The 21,183-nt window shown below is 60.0% G+C and overlaps 1 protein-coding gene across 2 annotated transcripts; it reads left to right on the forward strand.

The window, feature by feature from the left end:
* Positions 1–6,599: 6,599 nt before the first annotated feature.
* Positions 6,600–17,299, forward strand: RHBG (Rh family B glycoprotein). 2 transcript variants are annotated; one of them, XM_027610824.2, is made up of 10 exons: positions 6,600–6,853; positions 11,924–12,110; positions 12,595–12,745; positions 12,866–13,013; positions 14,423–14,589; positions 14,873–15,010; positions 15,132–15,265; positions 15,637–15,758; positions 16,672–16,745; positions 16,928–17,299. In XM_027610824.2, the coding sequence occupies exons 1-10, from the start codon at positions 6,667–6,669 to the stop codon at positions 16,994–16,996; spliced, it is 1,377 nt and encodes a 458-aa protein (XP_027466625.2). In that variant the 5' UTR covers positions 6,600–6,666; the 3' UTR covers positions 16,997–17,299. The 2 variants fall into 2 exon arrangements, with proteins under 2 accessions (XP_027466625.2, XP_027466626.2); XM_027610825.2 differs by lacking the exon at positions 14,873–15,010.
* The last annotated feature ends 3,884 nt before the right edge of the window (positions 17,300–21,183 follow it).

Below are 21,183 nucleotides of genomic sequence, written 5' to 3' on the forward strand. Positions count from 1 at the left end.
GTGCTGGTCTCTGGACTGGCTGCCTGCTTCCACTTATCCCTACACTCATGCCCCCTGGGCAGCCAGAAGGTCCTTTAAAATAGTAAATCAGGGGCGCCGGGGCGGCTTAGTCATTAAGCATCTGCCTTTGGCTCAGGTCGTGATCCCAGGGTCCTGGGATGGAGCCCCACATCGGGCTCCCTGCTCAGCCGGAAGCCTGCTTCTCCCTCTCCCAGTCCCCCTGCTTGTATTCCCTCTCTCGCTGTCTCTCTCTCTCTCTGTCAAATAAATAAATAAAATCTTAAAAAAAAAAAATAGTAAATCAGATCATATTATTCCTCTGCTCTTAACTCTTCAGTTGCTCCCTATTATCCTCACGGGAAGGTCACACTCCTTACCAGGGCCTTGAGTGCTACGTGTCTGGCCCATGCCTCCCTGCACTGCCTCCTTGCTCACCACACTAGCCGCCTTGCCCTCCATGCTGTTCCACCTCAGGGGTGGTGCGTTTGCTGTTCCCTCTGCCCAGGGGTCTGTAGGAGCCCCTTTCCGGCTTCCTGCTTGCATCTCCTGCGTCTCCCGAGGACTTCCCCGGCAATCTGGCCTCACACCCCCTTCCCTTCCATCACTTCATCCTCTCGCTCAACCTACATCAAACCTCTTAGGGCATCTTATATAGCTATTTGTGTGTGTTTCCTGAGTCTCCCCCTCTAGAAAAGCATCTCCTTGAGGGCAAGGTCAGTGTCTTTATTTGTTCACTGCTGTATCCCCAGGGGCAAAGCCAGGCCTGCTTGACCTTACAAAGTGTGGCTCAATAAACAGCTATGAATGAAAGGCAGAGCAGCTATGACTTTGCTTTTACCAGCATCAAGAGCTCCAGATTTCACATCCCGCCTATGTCTCAGGGGCCTGGTGTGCTGGCAGGCCTGCAGGACGGAGACCCAGAGCGGGCAGCCCTTGTCCTAAGTGTGCACTAGACAAGGAGAAGTTCTCCGGTGTTCACAGCCCAGTCCAGTCCCTCTCCTGCAGCCAGGAGCTTCCTAGAGGCAGCAGCCCCTGTCAGACGGAAGGGACACACCTCACCACCTCCATCCCGGCTGTTCCCGCCCTGCAGTGGACGTCCCCCACCAGGCCCCGGGCAGAAATCTGCTCTACAGTCGTTCCGTCCTGGGTCATATGTGAAGAACATTTCTGCTCAGTTGCTCCCTTTCCAGACAAGAGAGGTGTTCGTCAAAACTTATGTTTGGGGAAGACTGGCAGGGAGCATGGGGCTGGCCCAGGAGAGGGAGTCCCTGGACTCCCCGCGGGGGAAAGCGGTAGGATGTGAGCCAGCTTTGCCGGCCGGTCCGGAATGGACTGTCGTTCTGGTTGGTTCCATGGTGGTGGTGGAGTCCTTGGGAGCACTTGGGAGGAAGAGAAGGGGGGGGAGGGGGGGAGACTACACGTGGTGTTCTGTCCCCCGCCCCTTTAACTGCGGTCACACCCACACGACCCATTACCCTGAGCAAGCCGCCTGCCCCCGCATGCCACATTCCCTCCTGGCTTTTCTCTTAAGGGGCCCCACTCAGGCACTTGAGGGTTAGATGAACACCCTTCGTTTTGTGCTCAAAACTAAGGACTGAGGGCCAGCCTCCAGACATCCCTACCAGTGCACAGATTTCCCCTAAGGCAGGTAGCAGGAGGAACGGAAGGCAAAGAAATGGCCATACCGTTTACTTGAGTGTTTCCTTATTAACAACAGTAATTACCATGAGCTCTGCTGCTGAGGACACCCTGCGGGTCACGTGCTTCATGGACATTCATCCTCACAACAACCCCTGGGAGGTGAGTTCTCTCCCTGTAACAGGCGAGGTTCAAGGCTTGGTAAGCAACTTGTGCAAAATCTCTCTGGGACAAAGCTGAGACTCTGACCTATGTCCCCACGTTCCAAGGCTATGCCATTACCTTCTGCACTTTGCTGTCTCCCAAAACTTCTACTGTCAGGAATTGACCCCAGACCCCCAGCAGGAAAGGCTAGGATTGTATTTCGGAAACAGGGCTACCGTCAAGCCTTAGCAACTGAGACATCGTCTCCTCCGTCTTGGCGTCCTGAGAACAGAGTTCAGTTCTGTCCCGTGCGGTGGCGGCGGAGCGTCAGGGACAACCCCCAGAACCCCAGAATCCAGCACAGCACCTGGCCCATCACAGGAATGCAGGTAGAGTGTTAAATGCATGAAAAAAACGGGACTTGAGATCATTGCCTCCTGACAAACTTTTTTCAAGGTACTGTCATTTTGATTTTACAGATGAAGGAAGCTTAAGCAAAAACGATCTGACGGTCTTTTATGTGCACACTAAGATGGTGAGGCCCTGGGCAGAGAAAGCCATGTCTAAGTTTCACCATGCTGTGTATGTAAATACAGCAATGTTTTACACGGCGCTGCAGTGGCGGTGGTCTTCAGGAGGGTCTGAGGTCTGCAGTTCGTCCAGCCCCAGAAAATGGGCATCGAGGAGCTCTCTAATATAGCCTCTTTTCTCTTCATACTAGAGCGCTGCACAAAAAGGAACCCCTTCCTCTGCCCCAGCTGTGAAATTAGGCTAGATCTCAAAGTAAGCATCACCTCCTCTGGGAAGCCTTCCCTGACCACCCCACCACGGGTTAGTGCCCCCCGCCTGTCCCCAGGACAGCTCTCTGCAGCCTGATCCAGCCAGTTCATTTACATCCCCTGAGGGCAGGGGCTCAGTCTCTCTCTCTCTCTCCAGCCGCCCCCCAACCCCGAGCACAGCGCCTGGCACACAGCAGGTGCTCAGTGTGTTTGTGGAATGAAGGCTGGCTCTGCCTTTCCCCGGATCTCCTCTGTCCATGAGTTGTCCTGTCACTGGGGCTGCTGGTCGGATGGCCCTTCCGGAATGTGCTTTTCCCAGGCCCCTGGCCCCCACTACTCACCCCCTCCAGTTCTGAGAGGAGCATGCGTGGAGACTGTCCCTCCGCCTGTTGCTCTCCCGAGTCACTGTGTGCCCCACAGTGTGCTGGAGTCAGTCGTTTGTTCTGTCTGCTCAGCCACTCCAGACAGTACTGATGGCCCCACTTGCCAAAGCTTACAAGACGCCAGCACTCGACATCCACTCTGGGCCTCCTCGAAACCGCTCCTACAGACGAGGAAGCGGACACAGAGGACTCAGTACTTGCCGGGGGCCCCGCTGAGGCTCTGGAGGGTGAAGGAACGCACCAACACGAGTCTTAGAGGCTCTGGTGCTTTGCCACTTGTCTCTTTGGCTCCCATGATGCTGTGAATAGCTCAGGGAGCTACAGGAGCCAGGTGGCTTTGGGGGTTCCTGAGCCGAGAGAACAGGGAGCCAGGAGGAGGTGACCCCCGTGGAGAGCAGCTGCATGCACCCCTGCGTTACTCAGTAACCCAAGCCTCGGTCCCCACAGACCGCCAGGCCCCGCCAGGCTGGGGCAGGCAGCCCACGGCAGTCCCCTTGGCCATCCTCCAGGCGCCCAGCTGGCCACGGGTGGGAACTGGAGAAGGGAGGTCCGAGATGGGGCAGACCCCCAGGCAGCAGGATGGACGCTGGTAGCAGACTCAGGGGCCCCTCGGGGGTGGTGTAGGTGGAGGGAGGATTGAGAAACAGAGCCCCCCCCCCCCCCTTCCACCAGAGCTTCCAGGCCCAGAGGAGGCAGGGGCCCTGACGTCACTTGGATGGAGCCTCTTCTTTCTGGGTAGTGGGCCAGGGGAGTCCTCACAGGTGGAGGCCTGTCAGGGGGGCCCTCAGAAGGGGAGGTCTGTCAGGATCTTGCCCTCTGCTGGGCCAGGGGTGGTAGTACCAAGCTGGTACCACTAGTTGTTAAAATATAATGATCTTTCCATACAGGTTGGCAAACAGATGTTGCCCAGATGTCTACTCTCCACAGGCTGGCCCACCTATTCTGGCCCTTCTGGGGGTTCCCTCTAGACCTCCCGACATCCAGTAGATCCAGTGGAGGTCCCTCTCGACCTCCAGGACCCACTGGACCCCCCTGAGTTATGCATGTTGATTAGAATCTCGGGTCATAGACCCAGGCCCTGGCCCAAGGTTGGTAGTAAGTGAATAGTTGTTGGATGCATGAATGAACCAGCAGAGGAGGGGGAATCCGAGATCCAGAGGCACTCAGAAACTAAGAGAGACAAGTGAGACAGAGAGGGGAGAGGCTCCCAGAAGATGCTGGGAGGGCCCAGCCCACTCCTCCTTGCTCTCCCTGGTTCTGCAGCTTATGAGGGCTCTTCCCCTTGTAGGGCCTGTCCAGACCCTGCCTGGACAACCCAGAGTAGCCCCCACTCCCAGACAGTGCCCAGGAAGCAAGCCGCATCCCTGGGGCAGAAGGCTGGGCCTGGGAGCATACCCCAGATGAATTGTCGAAGAATTATTACCCAAAGGCTGCTGACCAGACATCTCCCACCCACCCCCAACCCCTGCAGAAGGAGCTAGAAAACAGCCTTCCTGCTGACCAAGTAGTGACAGAGAGCCTCTGGGCCAAGGGCCAGGGGCCACTGAAGGCCAGAGAGCCTGCTTGGCCTGCTGGGAGCCGTACCACAGAGGCTGACCCCTGCCCTTCCAGGCCTGCTTGGCTGGGCACTGACTTAGGTCAGGAAGCTAGACACCTAGAATCCAGCTGTCCCCCAGAGTCCACGCTAGGCTGGAGGCTAAAACCCATGGCAGGAAGGGGAGAGGAGATGAACTGCACAAAAGGCAGAAAGGGAAGCAAGGAGGAGGGTCAGGGACTGCACTGTCACCCCTGTCCCTGCACATTGCTGGCAGGAGCCCCACTTTGCATCTGCTCTGGGGGGTGGCTGGTCGCTGTGAGCCCAGACCACATCCTCTGGGAATGGTAGCTCTTCCTTCAGACAGGGGTCTGGTACTTCTTTGCAAACACTGAGAAGCCCCTCCCACACAACAGCCCCCTCAGAGTAGGCTGGGCAGCAGGGTGGACGGAGGGCTTCCCCTCCCACCAGCCCCATTGAGACACCCCTCAGCTTTTCTTCTTTGAAGCCCCTTGTGGCTCACCGGTGTCAGAACCAATAGTGCCAGGGTCTTCCACCTGTGAGAGCCCTCCAGGGGCCCCGCGCCCACGGGGTAGAGGCCACGTGCCTCAGCAGCACCTTCAAGGCCTTTCTAGACTCCCCCCCTCCCCAGCTTCAGTCCCTGAACACACTGGACACTCCCATGGCAGGCTTCTGTCTTTGCAGGTCCCCTTTTGAAATGTCCCCTCCTCCTTCATTGCTTGTCCAATTTCTAGGTTGTCCTTCTAGACTGCCTGCAGACATGACCTCCCAGGAAGCAGCTCATATCTGTGCCCACCTTGATCCCCGCTGCCATGGGTTCTGTTGCCTCTCCTCCTGGGCCCCCGTGGCCTCTGTACTTCCTAAGGTCACACATTCACCCCACTGCGAATTCAGTTCCCTCCTAGGTGTTGGTCTGCCAACTGCACAGTGGCTCCTGGAGGGAGGGGTCATATGGTTCATCTCCAAAGCCTGGCTCTCAGTAGGTGTCAGTCTGTGTCCTCACCGTCTCTCTTCCTGGACCCCGGCCGATGTAGACCTTGCTCATGTTGCAGGTGGCTCCTGACTCGGGGCCGAGAAGACCCTTCTCCATCCAGCTTCCTTTCTTTCCAGCTGCTGAGGCAGGCCAGGTCTCCTCATATCCACGCAGGCGCACAGGGAGCCCAGCTGTCAGCCTGGCCAGCTGCTGGGCGTGCTGGGGTGCAGACAAGGGTGGGAGGCCTAGGAGGCTTGGGGCCCAGGGGAGAGACTCTGCTGCTGAGGCCGGGTTAATCATCAATGCCTGGACAGCGCCTCTTTTTTTTTTTTTTTTAAGATTTATTTATTTAATTGACAGAGAGAGAGAGAGAGAGACAGCGAGAGAGGGAACACAAGCAGGGGGAGGGTCAGAGGGAGAAGCAGGCTTCCCGCCGAGCAGGGAGCCCGATGTGCGACTCGATCCCAGGACCCTGAGATCATGACCTGAGCTGAAGGCAGTCGCTTAAACAACTGAGCCACCCAGGCGCCCCTGGACAGCGCCTCTTTACCTCCATTCTCCTCCATCTGGCTTTTTCAGTTGGGAAAAGATTGAGTAATCCCTCAACTGTCTCTGGTGTTAACCCTGGAGGGGGCCAGGCCCACGCCTTAAAGGGCCTCTTATTCCTTGGGAAACACTCTCTAAACTAACACCACGTTTGAGGGGCAGGGTCCTCCCCCATCCCCCCCATTCTCACCAGGTCCCTCAGCTGTGCCCCATCAGGGCAGGTCACAGGCCATCTCCAAGGACCTGTCCCAACCCGAACAGCGCGAGGCGCACCTGGGCCAAGGGAGACAGGACCTGGGGGTCCTGACGCCCCCTCCCCGCCCGGCCCTTGCCCCACCTCAGGCCTTGGGCCCAGGCCTTCGCCGTCCTGGTTCCGCACCTGCCGGGGCTCGGGCTTCGAGCTGCGGCGGTACTGAGCCTTGGCGTGGGCTTCCGTCCGGCTCCGGGGGGCGGGGCCTGGCTCTGGGGGCGGGGCTGAGCCTCGGCGCGGGGCTGGGTTTGGCTCTGGTGGGCGGGGCCTGGCTCTGGGAGGCGGGGCCTGGCTCCGGGGGAACCTGCCCGCCCTGCGGGGGAGTGTCTGCCCTGTGCGCCCGAGCCCCAGCCGGAGCCCGAGCCGGAGTCGGAGCCGGGGACTGGAAGCCCCTGTCCATGGCCGGGTCCCCCCGCCGCGCCACGGGCCGGCGACTCCAGCTGCCCCTGCTGTGCCTCCTCCTCCAGGGCGCCACCGCCATCCTCTTTGCGGTCTTCGTCCGCTACAACCGCGAAACCGACGCCGCCCTCTGGCACTGGGGCAACCACAGTAACGCGGACAATGAATTTTACTTTCGCTACCCAAGTGAGTGCGGGTGAGGGCGCGGGGAGCAAAGAGCCCGAGGTCCGCGGTGTCTCGGGCGTCTGTATCTACCCCAGGAGGGCAACCCTCTGGCTCCGGGAGGAAGGTGACCCAGATTTATAATAACAGCCTTTCTCGGTGTCTGCGGTGTCCCAGGCATTGTGCTGAGGGCGGCACATGCATTATCTCATTTAGTCCATGAAGTAGACAAAGATGGGGAAACCCAGCCTCGAGGAGACTACGTGGCTGGTTAAGGTTCGGGCTGTCCAAGTTGAGGGAGCTGGGATTCAAAACCAGATCTGAGCTTTTAAGTGCTCCCCGTCTCGCCTCCCCGTTGGCCTAATTGAGCTTTGCAGGGCTGTTCCAGAGACTGCCTTTCCAGGGCCTCCACCCTGATCACAGGAAAGAGAATCCTCCCTGGCAAGGGAGGTAGGGAGTGGTGTGCAGGAGGTGGTAATGGCAGGTGCTCGCTCTGAAGGCAGCCAAGACTCGTGACACTCAGGCATTTCCTCCCCAGCCACTCAAAACGGGCCCTTCCAGAGTCAGAGTCTGAGCTCAGCCGCAGAGCTTCAGCCCCCAGTCCTGAGAAGGAAGCATGGCAGGGCCATTAGCCCACTTCCTCCGGGAGGAAGCTGAGGCTCAGAGGGCTTGTGACTTGCTCATGATCGCCCACCAGGTGAATGACAGAACAGGGACTAGGACTCAAGCATCCCAAGCAACATCCCCTGCTGGGGACAGAGCCTCTCACAAGAGATTGGGGCCCCCCCTCTTGCAGCTCAGGCCCTGAGCAGCTGGGACCAAAGATACCAGATCGCTAGACTTCATCACCACTCCTGGGCACGGCTTCTCTCAGCCTCAGTGTTCCGCATCAGGGCAATGGGGAGAAGGATGCCTCAGTTTGAGGGATGTACATTCAAACAAGGCCCAGAGTGTGAGTCTCCTATAAAACTCCAGGTTGTCATTACCCTGCTTTTCATACGCTGAGCTGGTGGCAGGCTGCCCTGACCCTCTCCCAGTCCCAACCCCGACACAATGAGGTTCCTGATGCTGAGGACATAGAGGGTGAGAGGCACTGGGCCTGAGCAAGAAGTGCCAGACTGCCAGACCTCCAGACCCGCAGGCCCCCAGCCGTCCTCGGCAGAGGGTCTGCAGCTCCTCCTTCCCATGTTTCACGTCAGCCCTGTCTGCACAAGGTGAGCCACAGAGGCTGGGATGGCAGACTCCCAGGGGGTGCATTTGTCCAGACAGATAGAGAGTTGGGAGGGAACAGCCCCCAGGCTGAGAGAAGTAAGCTCTTGTCCAAGGGTCTGACCTGGCTGCCCGCCAGGACCCCGCATTTGCTCCTCCCCTGGGCCTCACTCAAGGCCTTGACGCCCTGCTTGTCTCAAGGTTCCCCCCGAAACGCCCCAGCCTGTCGCCCCTCTGCTGCAGCGGGGGGGGGGGGGGCTCTCCTGGGACACACAGCTCTCCCTGGGCTGCAGGAAAGGGAATGGAGTGGGGATCTTACCTCTTTGCTGCCCTAGGTTTCTATCCCTGTGGACTTGGGACCCTGGTGTGGGGGAAGGTCGGGGCGGAGGGAAGCTCCCCTCTGGAGCCTGGGGCTTTGATGAGCCGGGTCTTCCCCTGCCCCTGAGTCCAGGGGAAGGGGTCAGGGCCAGAGGGAGGTGTAGCCACGGCCCTTTGGTTCGGGAGATGAAAGGGAGTTCTGCAGCTGGTGTTGAGCTGTGGGACTAGCCAGTGCCAAGGACATGGCTGCTCTGAGGCTCTGTCTGGCCTCTCACTGCAGGAAGGGCCCTCAGAGCCCGTCTGGTCCACTCCCCTCAGGTGTGGAGAGACGGCCAGAGAGGTCATGGGGCTAGCCAGCTAGCCAGGCTAGAGCCAGGGCTCTTGGCTGCCCAGCTGCGCAAGCCCCTCCTGTCCCATGAGGCTAGTCATGGAAAATAAGAAAGAGGAGAAAAGACAGGTTGATGGGACACAGCAGCAACCATGAGAAAGAGTCTAAGAAAGCAGTATGGACGGGTCCTGCGTCACACGCCTCTGAGACCTTACCTTCGGGGACAGGGGTTTCGGAATCAGGATCTAACTGGAAGACGTGGGGGAGGGGGTGTGACCTCTAATAGGAGAATAGGGCAGGAGGGAGAAGAGTGTGAGAGGAGGCAGCCTCCCCAGCTCACCATTCCCTTTTCTCTGCTCCTCATGTTTATAGCCCCACTTTACAGATGAGGAAACCAGGGCTCAGGAGGTTAAGTGGCTTGTCCGTGGCCACGCAATCCAGCGGTTTTTTTTTTTTTTTTTTTTTAGATTTTATCTATTTATTTGACAGAGAGAGACACAGCGAGAGAGGGAACACAAGCAGGGGGAGTGGGAGAGGGAGAAGCAGGCTTCCCGCGGAGCGGGGAGCCCGATGCGGGGCTCGATCCCAGGACCCCGGGATCACGACCTGAGCCGAAGGCAGACGCTTAACGACTGAGCCACCCAGTCGCCCCACCCACAATCCAGCTTTAACGGTCCCCTTGTTCCTTGTTATTTTGTTCAGGAGCCATCCAGTGGGTCAGGGAGAGGCAGTAGGGAAGGAGGGAGGGTAATGGGTATCTCTAGGGGACTTTTATCTTCTCTCCAACCAGAGGTGCTTAGGTTTGGTGGCCACAGCCGATGGACAGTCTGCAGAATGTTCCCCAGTGAAGGAGATTTCTTAGTGTTTAGACTCCCCCAGTTGAAAGGTCAAGGGACTGAGTTTTGATTGAAAACAAGCCCAGGGTGGGAGATGTAAATATTATTGCCACTTAAGACAAGCTCTGGGGCAGTTTCTGCACGTCAGGGGCACAGAGCCCGGCAACCCAGCCGCCTTTGCTGTCCTGCTGTCCTTGGACAAAAGAACTTTACTGTTTGCACAAGAAGAAAAGAAGCCAGACAGTGAGGCCTCAAAGAACTTAGGTTGCAGGCTGACTTATAGGTGATGCTTCTTTTCTCTTGGGTTTTAAGATCTGAGAGGGAAGAGAGAGCTGGGTGATTCGGGAGTGCACAGGGCTGGAGAAGTGGCACGGTGTTGGGGACTTTTAGCAAGGCCAGTGGGCCTCCAGACCCTTACCCCCCATGGCAGCTGGGGGGGGGGCAACTGAGCTGCAGACCCCCGCTTCCAGCACCCACCCAACCCTCTGCCAGGGGCTTGCAAACCCGTTCCCAGTCAGCCCACACCCAGCACAAAAAAGCAAAAAAAGTTTGCATCTCTCGAAGTTATGGGTCACGTTCTACGGTTCAATAATACATTTTTGGCCTGTCGGTGCTTCTTCAGATGAAACAAAAAGGTGACCATAATTTTTTCCCCTTTATGACCTGCCTCTTTCTACAAGAGGTTTGAGGTCATTTACAACAAAAACGTGATGAGTACGAGAGAAGAAAAGCAGGGAAGCAGAACATAAATAATGAAGAACAGTGATTAGTAAGTGCCTCAGTCGTCCCAGCTGCGAGGCCAGTGTGGCTCCGAGCTTCCAGGCAGCCAAGAGAAAAGGGAAGTATGATCAATCATGTGTTCTCATCAGAGGCTAGGAAGGCTCGTGTGAGTGGTTCCCTGGGTCCCTGAGGTCTGTGTTGCACGCTCCATGAGGGCAGGGACAGGGGCTGCTGTGACAGCCGTGTCCCCAGAGCCTGGCACTCCAGGTCCTGGTAAAGTTCCGTTGCAGGAATGCAGGGAAAGCCGCTGGGTTTCCTGGGGCAAGTGACATTTGCCAGCACTAAGTTCCAAGAGAAATTTCTCACGCGGAACTATAAAAGGGGGGTTTAGGGTCAGAGTTGACCCTGTTTCTCAATAGCTTATTTACACTGTGACTTCTGACAGCACTCATGAGACTCCTTCTCTAGCATTTCTCAGTAAAAGCCAAAGATACAGCACGGAATTACTCTAGGCAGAGCTCACAGGGCCAGGCGGGCTGAGGGTCTCCCTAGGTCGCGTCTCAAACCCTATTTACACGGCGGCTGGGGGAGGGGGGTGCAGAACACACGGATACTGAAGCGAACTCCTTGTACGTATCTCATTTCCAGCATCACCGTAGATGATTTGTATTCCCCTCGTCTATCACGCATGCATCCCAGAAAGCAAACAGAAAGGCTATAGTCTCCCTGTCCGGGAACCTCACTGACACTTAAAAAAATTCAACTAATTCGTCTATAAAATTAACATATTCAGATTATAGAAAGAAATGCACGGAAAAGCGGAACCCTCCTTCCCCAAGCCTCTATATCGCACAAATCCAGGGGTCGCCAATAGCTTGGTGTGCCCGCAGCACCCCACCCCCACCGCTCCGTTCCGTTCCTGTCCCCGAGGAAATCCCTGTTCACAATTAGAGCTCTTTCCAAAAATAAGTAAATAAATAAATAAAGCCATTTCATAAATTATTTTTAGAAAGTTTAAAATCCTCAAAATGGAGAGGTACGGGGGCGCCCGGGTGGCTCAGATGGTTAAGCGACTGCCTTCGGCTCGGGTCATGGTCCCAGGGTCCTGGGATCGAGCCCCACATCGGGCTCCCTGCTCCGCGGGGAGCCTGCTTCTCCCTCTGACCCTCCCCCTGCTCGTGTTCCCTCTCTCGCTGTGTCTCTCTCTCTGCCAAGTAAATAAATAAAATCTTAAAAAAAAAAATGGAGAGGTACGGATTCTGAAGTCTGAGGGATGGAGATTAGACGTGGAGGAGGACTATCCAGCAGAAAGGGAAAATTGGACCAAGCCTGAAGGGGGAGATGATTTGGAGCTTGGAGGGGCAGGGACCGCAGCAGGAGAGAGCTCGGGCAGGACTGCCTGCCAGGCAGGTGTAGGAGACCCAAGGACACGCCAGAGAAGAGAGCAGAAGCCTCGGCTCCAACACGGGGACAGCAGAGAGGGTCTGGGTCCCACTGCTCCGAGCCGGCCAGCTCTGCACGGGCGACCCAGGCTGGGAGGCCCTGCCGCAGCTGGGGAGTTTCAGAGGCTCAGCTCCAGCCTCCAGGCGGCCCTAGCTGGTGAGAGTTGCCCCCCCTCCCAGCCCCAGCAGGGTGGCTGATGGGATGGGTGGAGGCCGGAGCAGCCCCGAATGTCCCCTGCAGGTTTCCAGGATGTGCACGTTATGGTCTTCGTGGGCTTCGGCTTCCTCATGGCCTTCCTGCAGCGTTATGGCTTCAGCAGTGTGGGCTTCACCTTCCTCCTGGCCGCCTTTGCCCTACAGTGGTCCACGCTCGTCCAGGGCTTCTTTCACTCCATGCACGGGGGCCACATCCATGTTGGCGTGGAGAGGTGGGCAGCGGTGGCCTCCCCGGCTCCTCCCCTGCCCTGGGCTAGCTGGGAGGCCCCTGCCCGGTGGGGGGAGCCAGCCCCAGCCCTGTCCGTCGGCTCCCTGACCTGCAGGGGATGTGTCCCAGGTGCGGCCTGTTCCCGCGGCCGCCCACACACTCAGCCACACCTGCCCGTCTCTTTAAGCCCCTTCTTACCCAAGAGCTGTTGGGCGGATGGACAGCTTCCTGGAAAAGGACGGGGTTCAGAGGCGCTGGTGGTTCAGGATCTGGTTCTTCCGCCCCTTGTGGGCTTTGCTCTCTATGTCACAGAACCTCCCTGAGAATGCTTTCCTCGTCCCCGAGCAAGACAATATGAGCCCTCCCTGCCTACCAGGGAAGGGCCCGGACGCCGAGGCTCCCTGCCTCCTGCCCTGACCCAGCCCCAGCCCCAGCCCCGCAGAGTCACCCTCGCCCGCCCTTCTCACCCTTCCGTCCTGCCTCCCCAGCATGATCAACGCAGACTTCTGTGCCGGGGCTGTGCTCATCTCCTTTGGTGCCGTACTGGGCAAGACCGGGCCGGCTCAGCTGCTGCTCATGACCCTGCTGGAGACCGTGCTGTTTGGCATCAATGAGTTTGTGCTCCTCAGTCTCCTGGGGGTGAGTTGGGTGGGGCTGGGGTGAGGGTGGGGACCTTCAGGGCCAGGCCCCGAGCAGGGAGAGCATGGGGCCAGGGGGGAGGCGGAGGGCTGCTCCTCCACCTCCGCTCCGTGTCCCCAGGTGAAGGACGCAGGAGGCTCCATGACTATCCACACGTTCGGGGCCTACTTCGGGCTGGTCCTCTCGCGGGTCCTCTACCGGCCCCAGCTGGAGAAAAGCAAGCATCTCCAGGGCTCCGTCTACCATTCCGACCTCTTTGCCATGATTGGTGAGGCCTGCCTGGGTGGGGGGCGGGGGCGGGGGTGCCAGAGAGGACCACCTCCAGGCGAGGTCTCAGGGTGCTGCCTATAGTCCTTGGGGTCCCAAGAGCCCCGGATCTGTGCTCATCATTGTCAGCAGTTTTTTTTTTGACAGGTTCTTGGAACTCAGCCCTGGAGTATGCACATGCCCCAGACCCGTTCCTGGGGGGGCCTTTCTGAACCAAGTCTGACTGCACCAATCCTTGCTTAAAACTCTTCAGCCCCCACCCCAAGTCAGAAGCCAGACTTAGCCGCCCCTGCCATTCTCCCCATCTCCTACCTCCAGGACTCTGCCCCTCTCACTGCCCCCCCCCCCAGGCGATTTCCCAGAGGCCCCCGCAGGTCACTGCTGGGAGCAGTCGGGTCTGACCACCCCCACCACCTCTCTCTTCCAAGCATGTGCCCCTACCTGGGCCTCTGCCCCCCTCTCTGCCTTCACAAACGGGGCAGGAAAGGAAATTGAGATTTTATTTTTTCATAGGTGGTCCTGAATAATGACCAAAGTGCCCATTCCCACACTAAAAAGAGAGGCTGGTTTTGTATTTCTTGCTCACCTCCAGGTCTGTGGTGAAATGAGGTGGATGTTTTGGCTAGAAGTCCGGGGCTCCCCGAAGAAGGCGTGCTTCCCCAGGAGGCTTACACCCCAGCTCTCCTCTGTCCCCTCCTTCCAGGCAGGAAGCCCTGCCTCTTCCTCCCTCCCCCTGCTTGCCGCTCAGAGGACACACGTGTGAGTGTGCTGGATTCCACGGCAGGCCGTGGGGCCGCAGGGAGAAGTGATCTTGCACACCCAAGACCACTCAGGACAGCGGGGCAGTCTCCCAAGCCTCCCGACCCTATGGGGTCCCCAGCCTTCCCCTCACCTTGTCCCCTGGCTCCGCCCCACCCTCCGGGACTGGCCTGGGAACCCCACACGGGGAGGCAGGACATACGGACCTCGGGTTCTTCCCCCAGCATGCGCAGGACTGTCCATCTGGTGCCCCACAGACAGAGGCCCCCTCCTGCACCTTGTAGGGCCCACCTCCCCAGGGGGTGGGTGAGGCTTTAAAGCACATTATTTCCCTAATATGAATATCAAGTTCCCAGTTTGGTGCCTGACATGTAGCGCCCTTTGCCTGTTTTTCTTTCCTGTTCTGATGCTTAACAAGAAAATGTCAGCCATCTGTGGTCCTCAGGGGAGTGGCTCTTGTCTCAGTACCCCTGATAGCAGCCCCTGGCTGGGTACTGCATGGCCGCTAGGCCATGGGCTGAGCGCTTCCTACACGTCACCCCACGCGGCCCCGGCTCTGGGGGGTGTTAGCCCCACGTCACGAGTGAGGACACCGAGCATGCTCAGGGGCAACCTGCTGCCTCTCACTCTGCCGGCCTGCCCCCCATTTAGGCACCATCTTCCTGTGGATCTTCTGGCCCAGCTTCAACTCTGCGCCCACCACGCTGGGGGACGGGCAGCACCGAACAGCCCTCAACACATACTACTCCCTGACGGCGAGCACCCTTGGCACTTTTGCCTTGTCGGCCCTGGTCGGGGAGCACGGACGGCTGGACATGGTAGGGGTGGAGGCTGAGGAAAGGCCGAGGGATGGGTCGGGGGAGGAGCGATCTGAGACCCAGCAAGGCCCATTTTCCAGGGGAACAGGACGCGGCACAGGCCCGGGGCCCAGGTGTGTGGGGTCCTCGCAGGAGGAGACCACAGGACAGCAGGAGAGTTAGAGATCAAATTGCAGAGGGACTTCCAGAGGCAGGAGATGCCGCTGTGGTGGACTGGGTGGGGCCCGACTGGGCGTGCGATCTGGAAGGGCCTCCCGTGCCCCCCGCCCCTGTGCTCCCCCAGGTCCACATCCAGAACGCCGCACTGGCCGGAGGGGTTGTGGTGGGGACAGCAGGTGAAATGATGCTGACACCCTTTGGGGCCCTGGCAGCTGGCTTCCTGGCTGGGACGGTCTCCACGCTGGGGTACAAGTTCCTCACGGTATAGACACCTCCCACGCCCTGGGCAGAGCAGGGGGTCCTCAGCGCCTTCCCTCCCACCTCTCCACCAGCTTGGGGGGGGCGGGGGGGAGGGGCACTCATGACTGTGTCCTGTCCTCCAGCCCATCCTTGAGGCGAAATTCAAAGTCCAAGACACATGTGGTGTCCACAACCTCCATGGCATGCCTGGGGTCCTGGGAGCCCTCCTGGGGGTCCTTGTGGCTGGGCTGGCCACCCATGAAGCTTACGGAGAAGGGTGAGTCCTCCCCATCCCTGACCCGCCCTGAGGTCATTACCCCCCAGGGTGACCTCCCTCCCTCTCTTCCTCCTTTTGTGGACCAACACAAAAAGCAGTGTCTATTTTCATTCCTTCGTTCATGGATAAGGACAGGAAGAGATAATGACCCTTAGGATCAGTTTGCACATCGGGGGTCGGAGGAGAGGGCAGGCAAAAGTAATCCTCAGACTGAGTCTTGAAAAGCGTTTGGGTGTCTGCGGGCCCATGAGGGTGAAAGGGTGTTCTGGGCTCCCGTGAGTCCTTTGGCCGCTGCACGAGGTAGTGCAGTGCGCTGGCGGGCTGACCTGGTGCTCCAGCCACGGGTCCGCAGCTACCCCCTCTCCCTGCAGCCTAGACAGCGTGTTTCCGCTCGTTGCCGTGGGCCAGCGCACCGCCACGTCGCAGGCCATGCACCAGCTCTTCGGGCTGTTTGTCACACTGACGTTTGCTTCTGTGGGGGGGGGCCTCGGAGGTGAGTGACCTTGGCTGGGGGCGGGGGCTGGCAGGAGCTCCGGGGGACGCAGAAGACAGAGGAGCGTGTTGGGGGGGAGGGAAGGGCCACCGGATCCCACCTCCCTGACGTTCATTTGCTCACATAATCATTGAGCACCTGCCTTGTGCCAGGTGTGGGCTGGGGTTGTAGAGTTCAGGGGTAACCTCGTCTGGAAGTGGGCACCTGTTCCCTCTGGTGCCCAGAGGAGGGCGGGGCGCCCTAGGGGCTGAGCAGGGTCCCTCTCGGGATCTTGGCTTCCCTGTACTGCCCACTCCACCCACCAGAGGGCAGCCCGACCTCAGGCTGAGGCTCTGAAGGGGCCGCCGAGCTCGGGTTCCTGGTAGGTGCCGGCTGGGGGCGGGGCGGGGACGGGAACACAGATCCGTCCACCCACACAGACTGCCCACTGATGCCCGGTCGGACAGTCCTTCCCGGTGTCTGGCCTCGCTCCTTGTGGCCTTCAAAATAAAACCTGCGGTTCAGTGTGCCCACCCCTCCCTGCTCCTCCCCCCAGATTCTCATTCCCCAACAAGATTGGATTCGTTCCCTCATGTAATTCCTTATTTACTCAATCAACACCGTCTGCCCCCTTCCTGGGGAGGAGGCCACAGAAAGCTCAGGAACGGTGTTTGCGGCAGCATCACAAGTGGGCCCATGACTGTCTGTAGGAACCGGCGAGGCGCTGGACTTCTCTGGCCTCGTTTCCTTCACAGTGACCTGGGGGTCAGGTCCAGCTTGCGGGGCTGCGGTGGGTGCTCAGGAAGGGCCTTGCTGAGCCCTTGGCACAGGGCCCCGTGCACAGTAGATGCTCCCCAAATCCGGCTGTGCTCTGTCTGTGGCAGGTGTCCTTGGAGACCACATGCCTCCCAGCCCCTCCCCCTCCCCCCACCAGGGCTCCTGCTGAGGCTGCCCTTCCTGGGCTCCCCTCCGGACCCCCAGTGCTATGAGGACCAGGTTTACTGGGAGGTGAGCGTGCCTGCAGCCCCTCAGACCCGAGCCCTCCCTCCTGGCCTCCCCTTCTATGATCCCACCTGCCTCTTTCCTTTCTGCCCGCTCAGTCTCCTCTGGGGGACCCCTTCCCCCCCCAGCTGTGGTCTTCAGCCCCCGGGAGCTGCCCCTTCACCTGCTCCCCCACCCCTGCCCTCCAGGTGCCTGGGGAGCCTGAGGATGAAGCCCAGGGCCCCCTGAGGGCAGAGGAGCCAGACACCCGGGCCTAACTTGCTTCTAGCCCTCGAGAGAGGATGGTCTCCTTTAAGAAGATGGTACCGGCTACCAGAGGGAAGTTCCTTTCTAGAGGCCGTCCCTCCTGCTGCAAGAAAGGCTGAGTGTCTGCGGCTCTGGGGCCAGGGCGGTGGAAGGTGGGGAGATGGGGGGCCGCACCTGGCAGAGGTCGGGGGAGAACTCAGCCCCCCCACACACACCACCACCCCTCGGGGCCTGTTTAGCGAGGCATCCGACATGGCAGTTACAGCGAAGTGTGTGCCAGGCCCTGCAGTCGGGGTGATAAATACCACCCGTACCAAGGACTCCGACTTCTTTTTGTGCACTGGGAATGTGGGGAGTTCCTCTCTGGCTCTAACGCACAAAGTTGGAAACCCGGGGGGGGGCCAGGGGCCGGGGGGAAGGACCTCGGTGCCAACAAGCTTCTGCCTCACTGGGCACATGGCGCTCCCTCAAGAATGCCAAATTCTACCAGGTGGGTGCCCAGTCTGGGCTTGCTTGCCTCCAGGGACAGGGAGCTCATTCTCTCCCAGAAAGTCTGTCCTGGGACAGCCGCGCTGCTGGCGAGGTCCTCCTGCCCCAGAATGGCAGCTGCTCCCACTGCTGACTTGCGCGGGAGCCTGCAGGGGCCGAGAAGGGGAACAGGGGTTGTTTGCCACTGAGTCCCTGGAAGTAGCCAGCCTCCAGGCACGCCTTCTGCCCCTGTGAGTGTGAGGCGAGGGCAGTGGGAAGGGCCAGGAACCTGGCTGTGGGGGGGCGGGGGGGGGGGCCCTGGCCACCTGACGTCTTCTGGCCACCAGAGCGCGCTCCAGCCCCGGCGCAGGGCCCTCGGCCCTGACCCTCCGCCCTCTCCCCAATCCGGTGTCCTTCCCCCTGCTTCCGCTCTGCGGCCCAGCATTCCTGCCCTGGGCCTGGTTGAGTTCCCAGCCTCCCCCCGGATGGCAGGCAGGTTCTAGGGCTTCAGATCTTGTGCAGCAGAGAAGCACCCCCCACCAGCCTGACCTGCATCCCTCCAGGCTTCTGGCAGGAGCTGGGCCCCACCACAGACCTCTCCCTCAAGACCAACAGCCACTCAGACCTAGGGACGTGAGGGCTTGAGGTTCCTGGGGCCTGGCCCTGGGTCAAGGGCAGAGGGCACCCTCAGCAAGGAATCTTGGGGGACTGAGTTTGGCTGCGGAAGGAGGCCAAGCACTGAGCTGAGGGAAAGGGGAGAAACAGGGAGCACCCCGAGGGACAGGCGCTGCAGGGGACCCATTCCTGCCCACGAGGCCCATCGGCTTCCTCCTTCCTCCTGGGAGCCGCCCACGGCTGGCCGGGGTGGGTGTGTCGTGGGGAGGCCCCTGAGCTGGGGCAGAAGGGTGACTGTCTAGATGGCAATAGGGTCTCTTGTCCTGTCAGCCCCTGCGGGGCGGGGGGAGAGCCAAGGCCACATACCCCCCTCTGCCCCCTGGGGCCTCAGCCGCTAAACTGGAGCCCCACCCCCCCAGCCCCCAGCAGTCCTCAAGGGGACCTGAAAACCTGTTAGGAAAGGGAGGCTCAGCGAAAGGACGAGCCCCTCGTGCCCCGGTTCAGTCTGGGCAGAATTGTGGCACGCTGCTGCCACATCTCCTCCAGGCTTCGAAGTATGGCCTGCTCTATCCCAGCCACTGCTCCCCGCTCAGTGGAGGAGGGCTTCCTGGAGGGACAACTGAGCCCCTCTCTGGGGGAAGGCAGCTAGCCAGCCATCTTCCAAGGGAGAAACTGTGGGGTGGCCCACCCAGAGGTCCCTGAGAATGGAGGAGCAGGGTGGGGACCGCACCGCAACAGCACCCTGGGACAGAGGGTTCCAAGCTCCATCACCCCCACAGAGCCGCCCATGGTCTGGAGACAGTGCTGAGCTTGGCTCAGGGGACTCAGTCCAGGGCTGAGCTTTCCCGAGCCAGAGGCCTGGTTTGTCATTGCTTTTCCCCCTCTCCCTCCGGTACTGGGTCCTGAGCGCCCAGCAAGCTGCTGGGCACCCTACAGACTGCCATGAAGCCAGCCATCACCTGTGGTTTGGGGATGGGGGCAGGAGGGGGATGGGAGATGGGAGTGATGGGGAACGGGGTGATGGTACCATCACTGCTGTCAAGCGGGGAGCTCAGAGGGCAGGAAAATACAGGTGTCCCTGGAGCCCCTCCTCCATCTTCCCTACAGCCCGGCTCAGCACCGCTGGTCCTCGGCACGGTGGCCCATCCATTCAGGCTGGGTCAACAGGGTGACGATGAGCCGGTCAAGGAGACGGCAGGGACAGGGGCCAAGGGGGCTCTTTCCTCACCCCTTCAGGACAATGAGGCCTCTGCCCCTCAGGAACAGCCCCTCTGATCACCACCATTATTACTCTCAATGCAGCACAATCAGATGCTTGTCCACTCATGAACTCTGTCCAGCCCCAGCGCCTGAGCTCTGGGGACAATGATGGACGAGGACATGGGGCCCTCGCTCTCCTCCAGGGCCCCACCGGTGGGGGAGACGGGCGGCACTGAGGTCAGCGTGGAAGCCCGCAGGGAACTGAGGGAAGGGTTTCTGGAAGTGGCCACTGTTCTGTGTCAGCGGCAAGGGGGTACCTGCTAGGTTCCCGGGTACCTCCGGGCCTCTGACCTCTGGAGGACCTGGCCTGAACCGCGCCGCCTGGGAAAGGCCTGAGCTGTGCCGTTGGGATTCACATCACGGCGCACGGCTCCGGCTCGGGGAGGAATTAGACACGGCCTGGGTGTCCGAAGCGGGGGTCGGTGGCTGCACCGGGGCAGACGGACTCGGCAGGCGCCCCGCCTCACCCCGATATTTCTCTCCCACCGTCAGGACCCCGACCCGCCGCCTCCCGGCTCTGCGCCCCGGCCCCTTTGTCTGGCCCTGCCGCCCGCCCCGCGCGCCCCGGCCCGTGCTCGCCGCCGCCAGCGCCGGCGGGAACAATGCGAGCCAATGTCTCGGGCGGGCGAGCCGGCTATGCAAATGCTAGTGGCCGTGAGAATTCCCCTCGGCGGCCGGCTTCCGCCGCCTGAAAGGGGCCGCAGCCACTGCACACGGAGCCGCCGTCCCCAGCGCCCTGGGACAGAGCACCATTGTCTCCAATGTCTGATCGCCAGCCCCAGCCCAAGGCAGGGGTGCCCCAAACCTGTCCCCTCCATATCTACCCTTGCCCCAGAGAGGCTTAACTCAGGGGTCAAATCGAGGCAGGCCCCCAGCTTCCCTCCCCTGCTCACTAGCTTGGCCTGCAGGGGTGCCTTCCCTTGGAGGGTACACCTGGCCCCGTGGCTGGTGTTCTTCCCACTCTCCCGACCTGCCCACTGAGCCGCTCTCCCCTATCTCCATCCATTCTCTCACGTCACAGTGACCCAGTGGACTTGTACAGGTGTTCCTGGAGCTGATTCCTGTCCAGAGCCCCGAGGGAAATGCTGATGGTTTCCCCAAAGCAGGTTCCTGGACAGAGACACGCGCAGGGGTCCTCTCTGACCCCCGAGCCCCAGGCCTAGTGCAGGCCTCCCTCTGCTGTTGCCACAGTTTGGGGCCCTGTCTGGCCTGGGAGAAAGGTGCACCATGGCAGGACTGAAAGAAACTTGTCTGATGACGGAGACGCAGTCCTCTCCCACAAGTGAAAGGGGTGCGCCCCTCTACCCCCAGCCCAGGGGCCTGTGTCCCGCTAACACACAGAACCGGTCAAACCCTGGATTGAAATGCTCGGACGGTGGGGGTGCCTGGCTGGCTCAGACCCTTGATCATGGGGTCTTGAGTTTGAACCCCACGTGGGGTATAGAGTTTACTTAAAAAAATACTCAGACGGTGGGCGAGGGAGCTCTGGGCGCAAAGTCCATCCCAGTGAGGAGCCTGGAGCCCTGCTCTTGGGCACGTGCAGGCTGAGGTCCGGTACGCGGGCTTGAGGCTGGACGAGGTGCAGGGCCCGAGTCCATCTTTCCTGAACCTCGACACAGGTTCATGATTGAGGGCGAATGCCACTCAGGTGAGAAGCTCTTTTAGAGCTGGTGCTGGGCCCTCAAATCAGTGATACATCTGGGACTCCTCAGGCTCTCAGGGCAGAATCGGTCAGGCCAACACCAAAAGGACAGCTGTCCCAGGAAACCCAGACTTCCTCCAGTCCCAGGAAGGCAGGAGAGGGCTGTATGGGGGAGGAGGGAGAAGACACTGGCGGAGGGTCCTGCCGCCCCCT

The sequence above is a fragment of the Zalophus californianus genome, chromosome 10 (genome assembly GCF_009762305.2).
Source record: "Zalophus californianus isolate mZalCal1 chromosome 10, mZalCal1.pri.v2, whole genome shotgun sequence".
In the NCBI taxonomy this organism is placed as follows: domain Eukaryota; kingdom Metazoa; phylum Chordata; class Mammalia; order Carnivora; family Otariidae; genus Zalophus; species Zalophus californianus.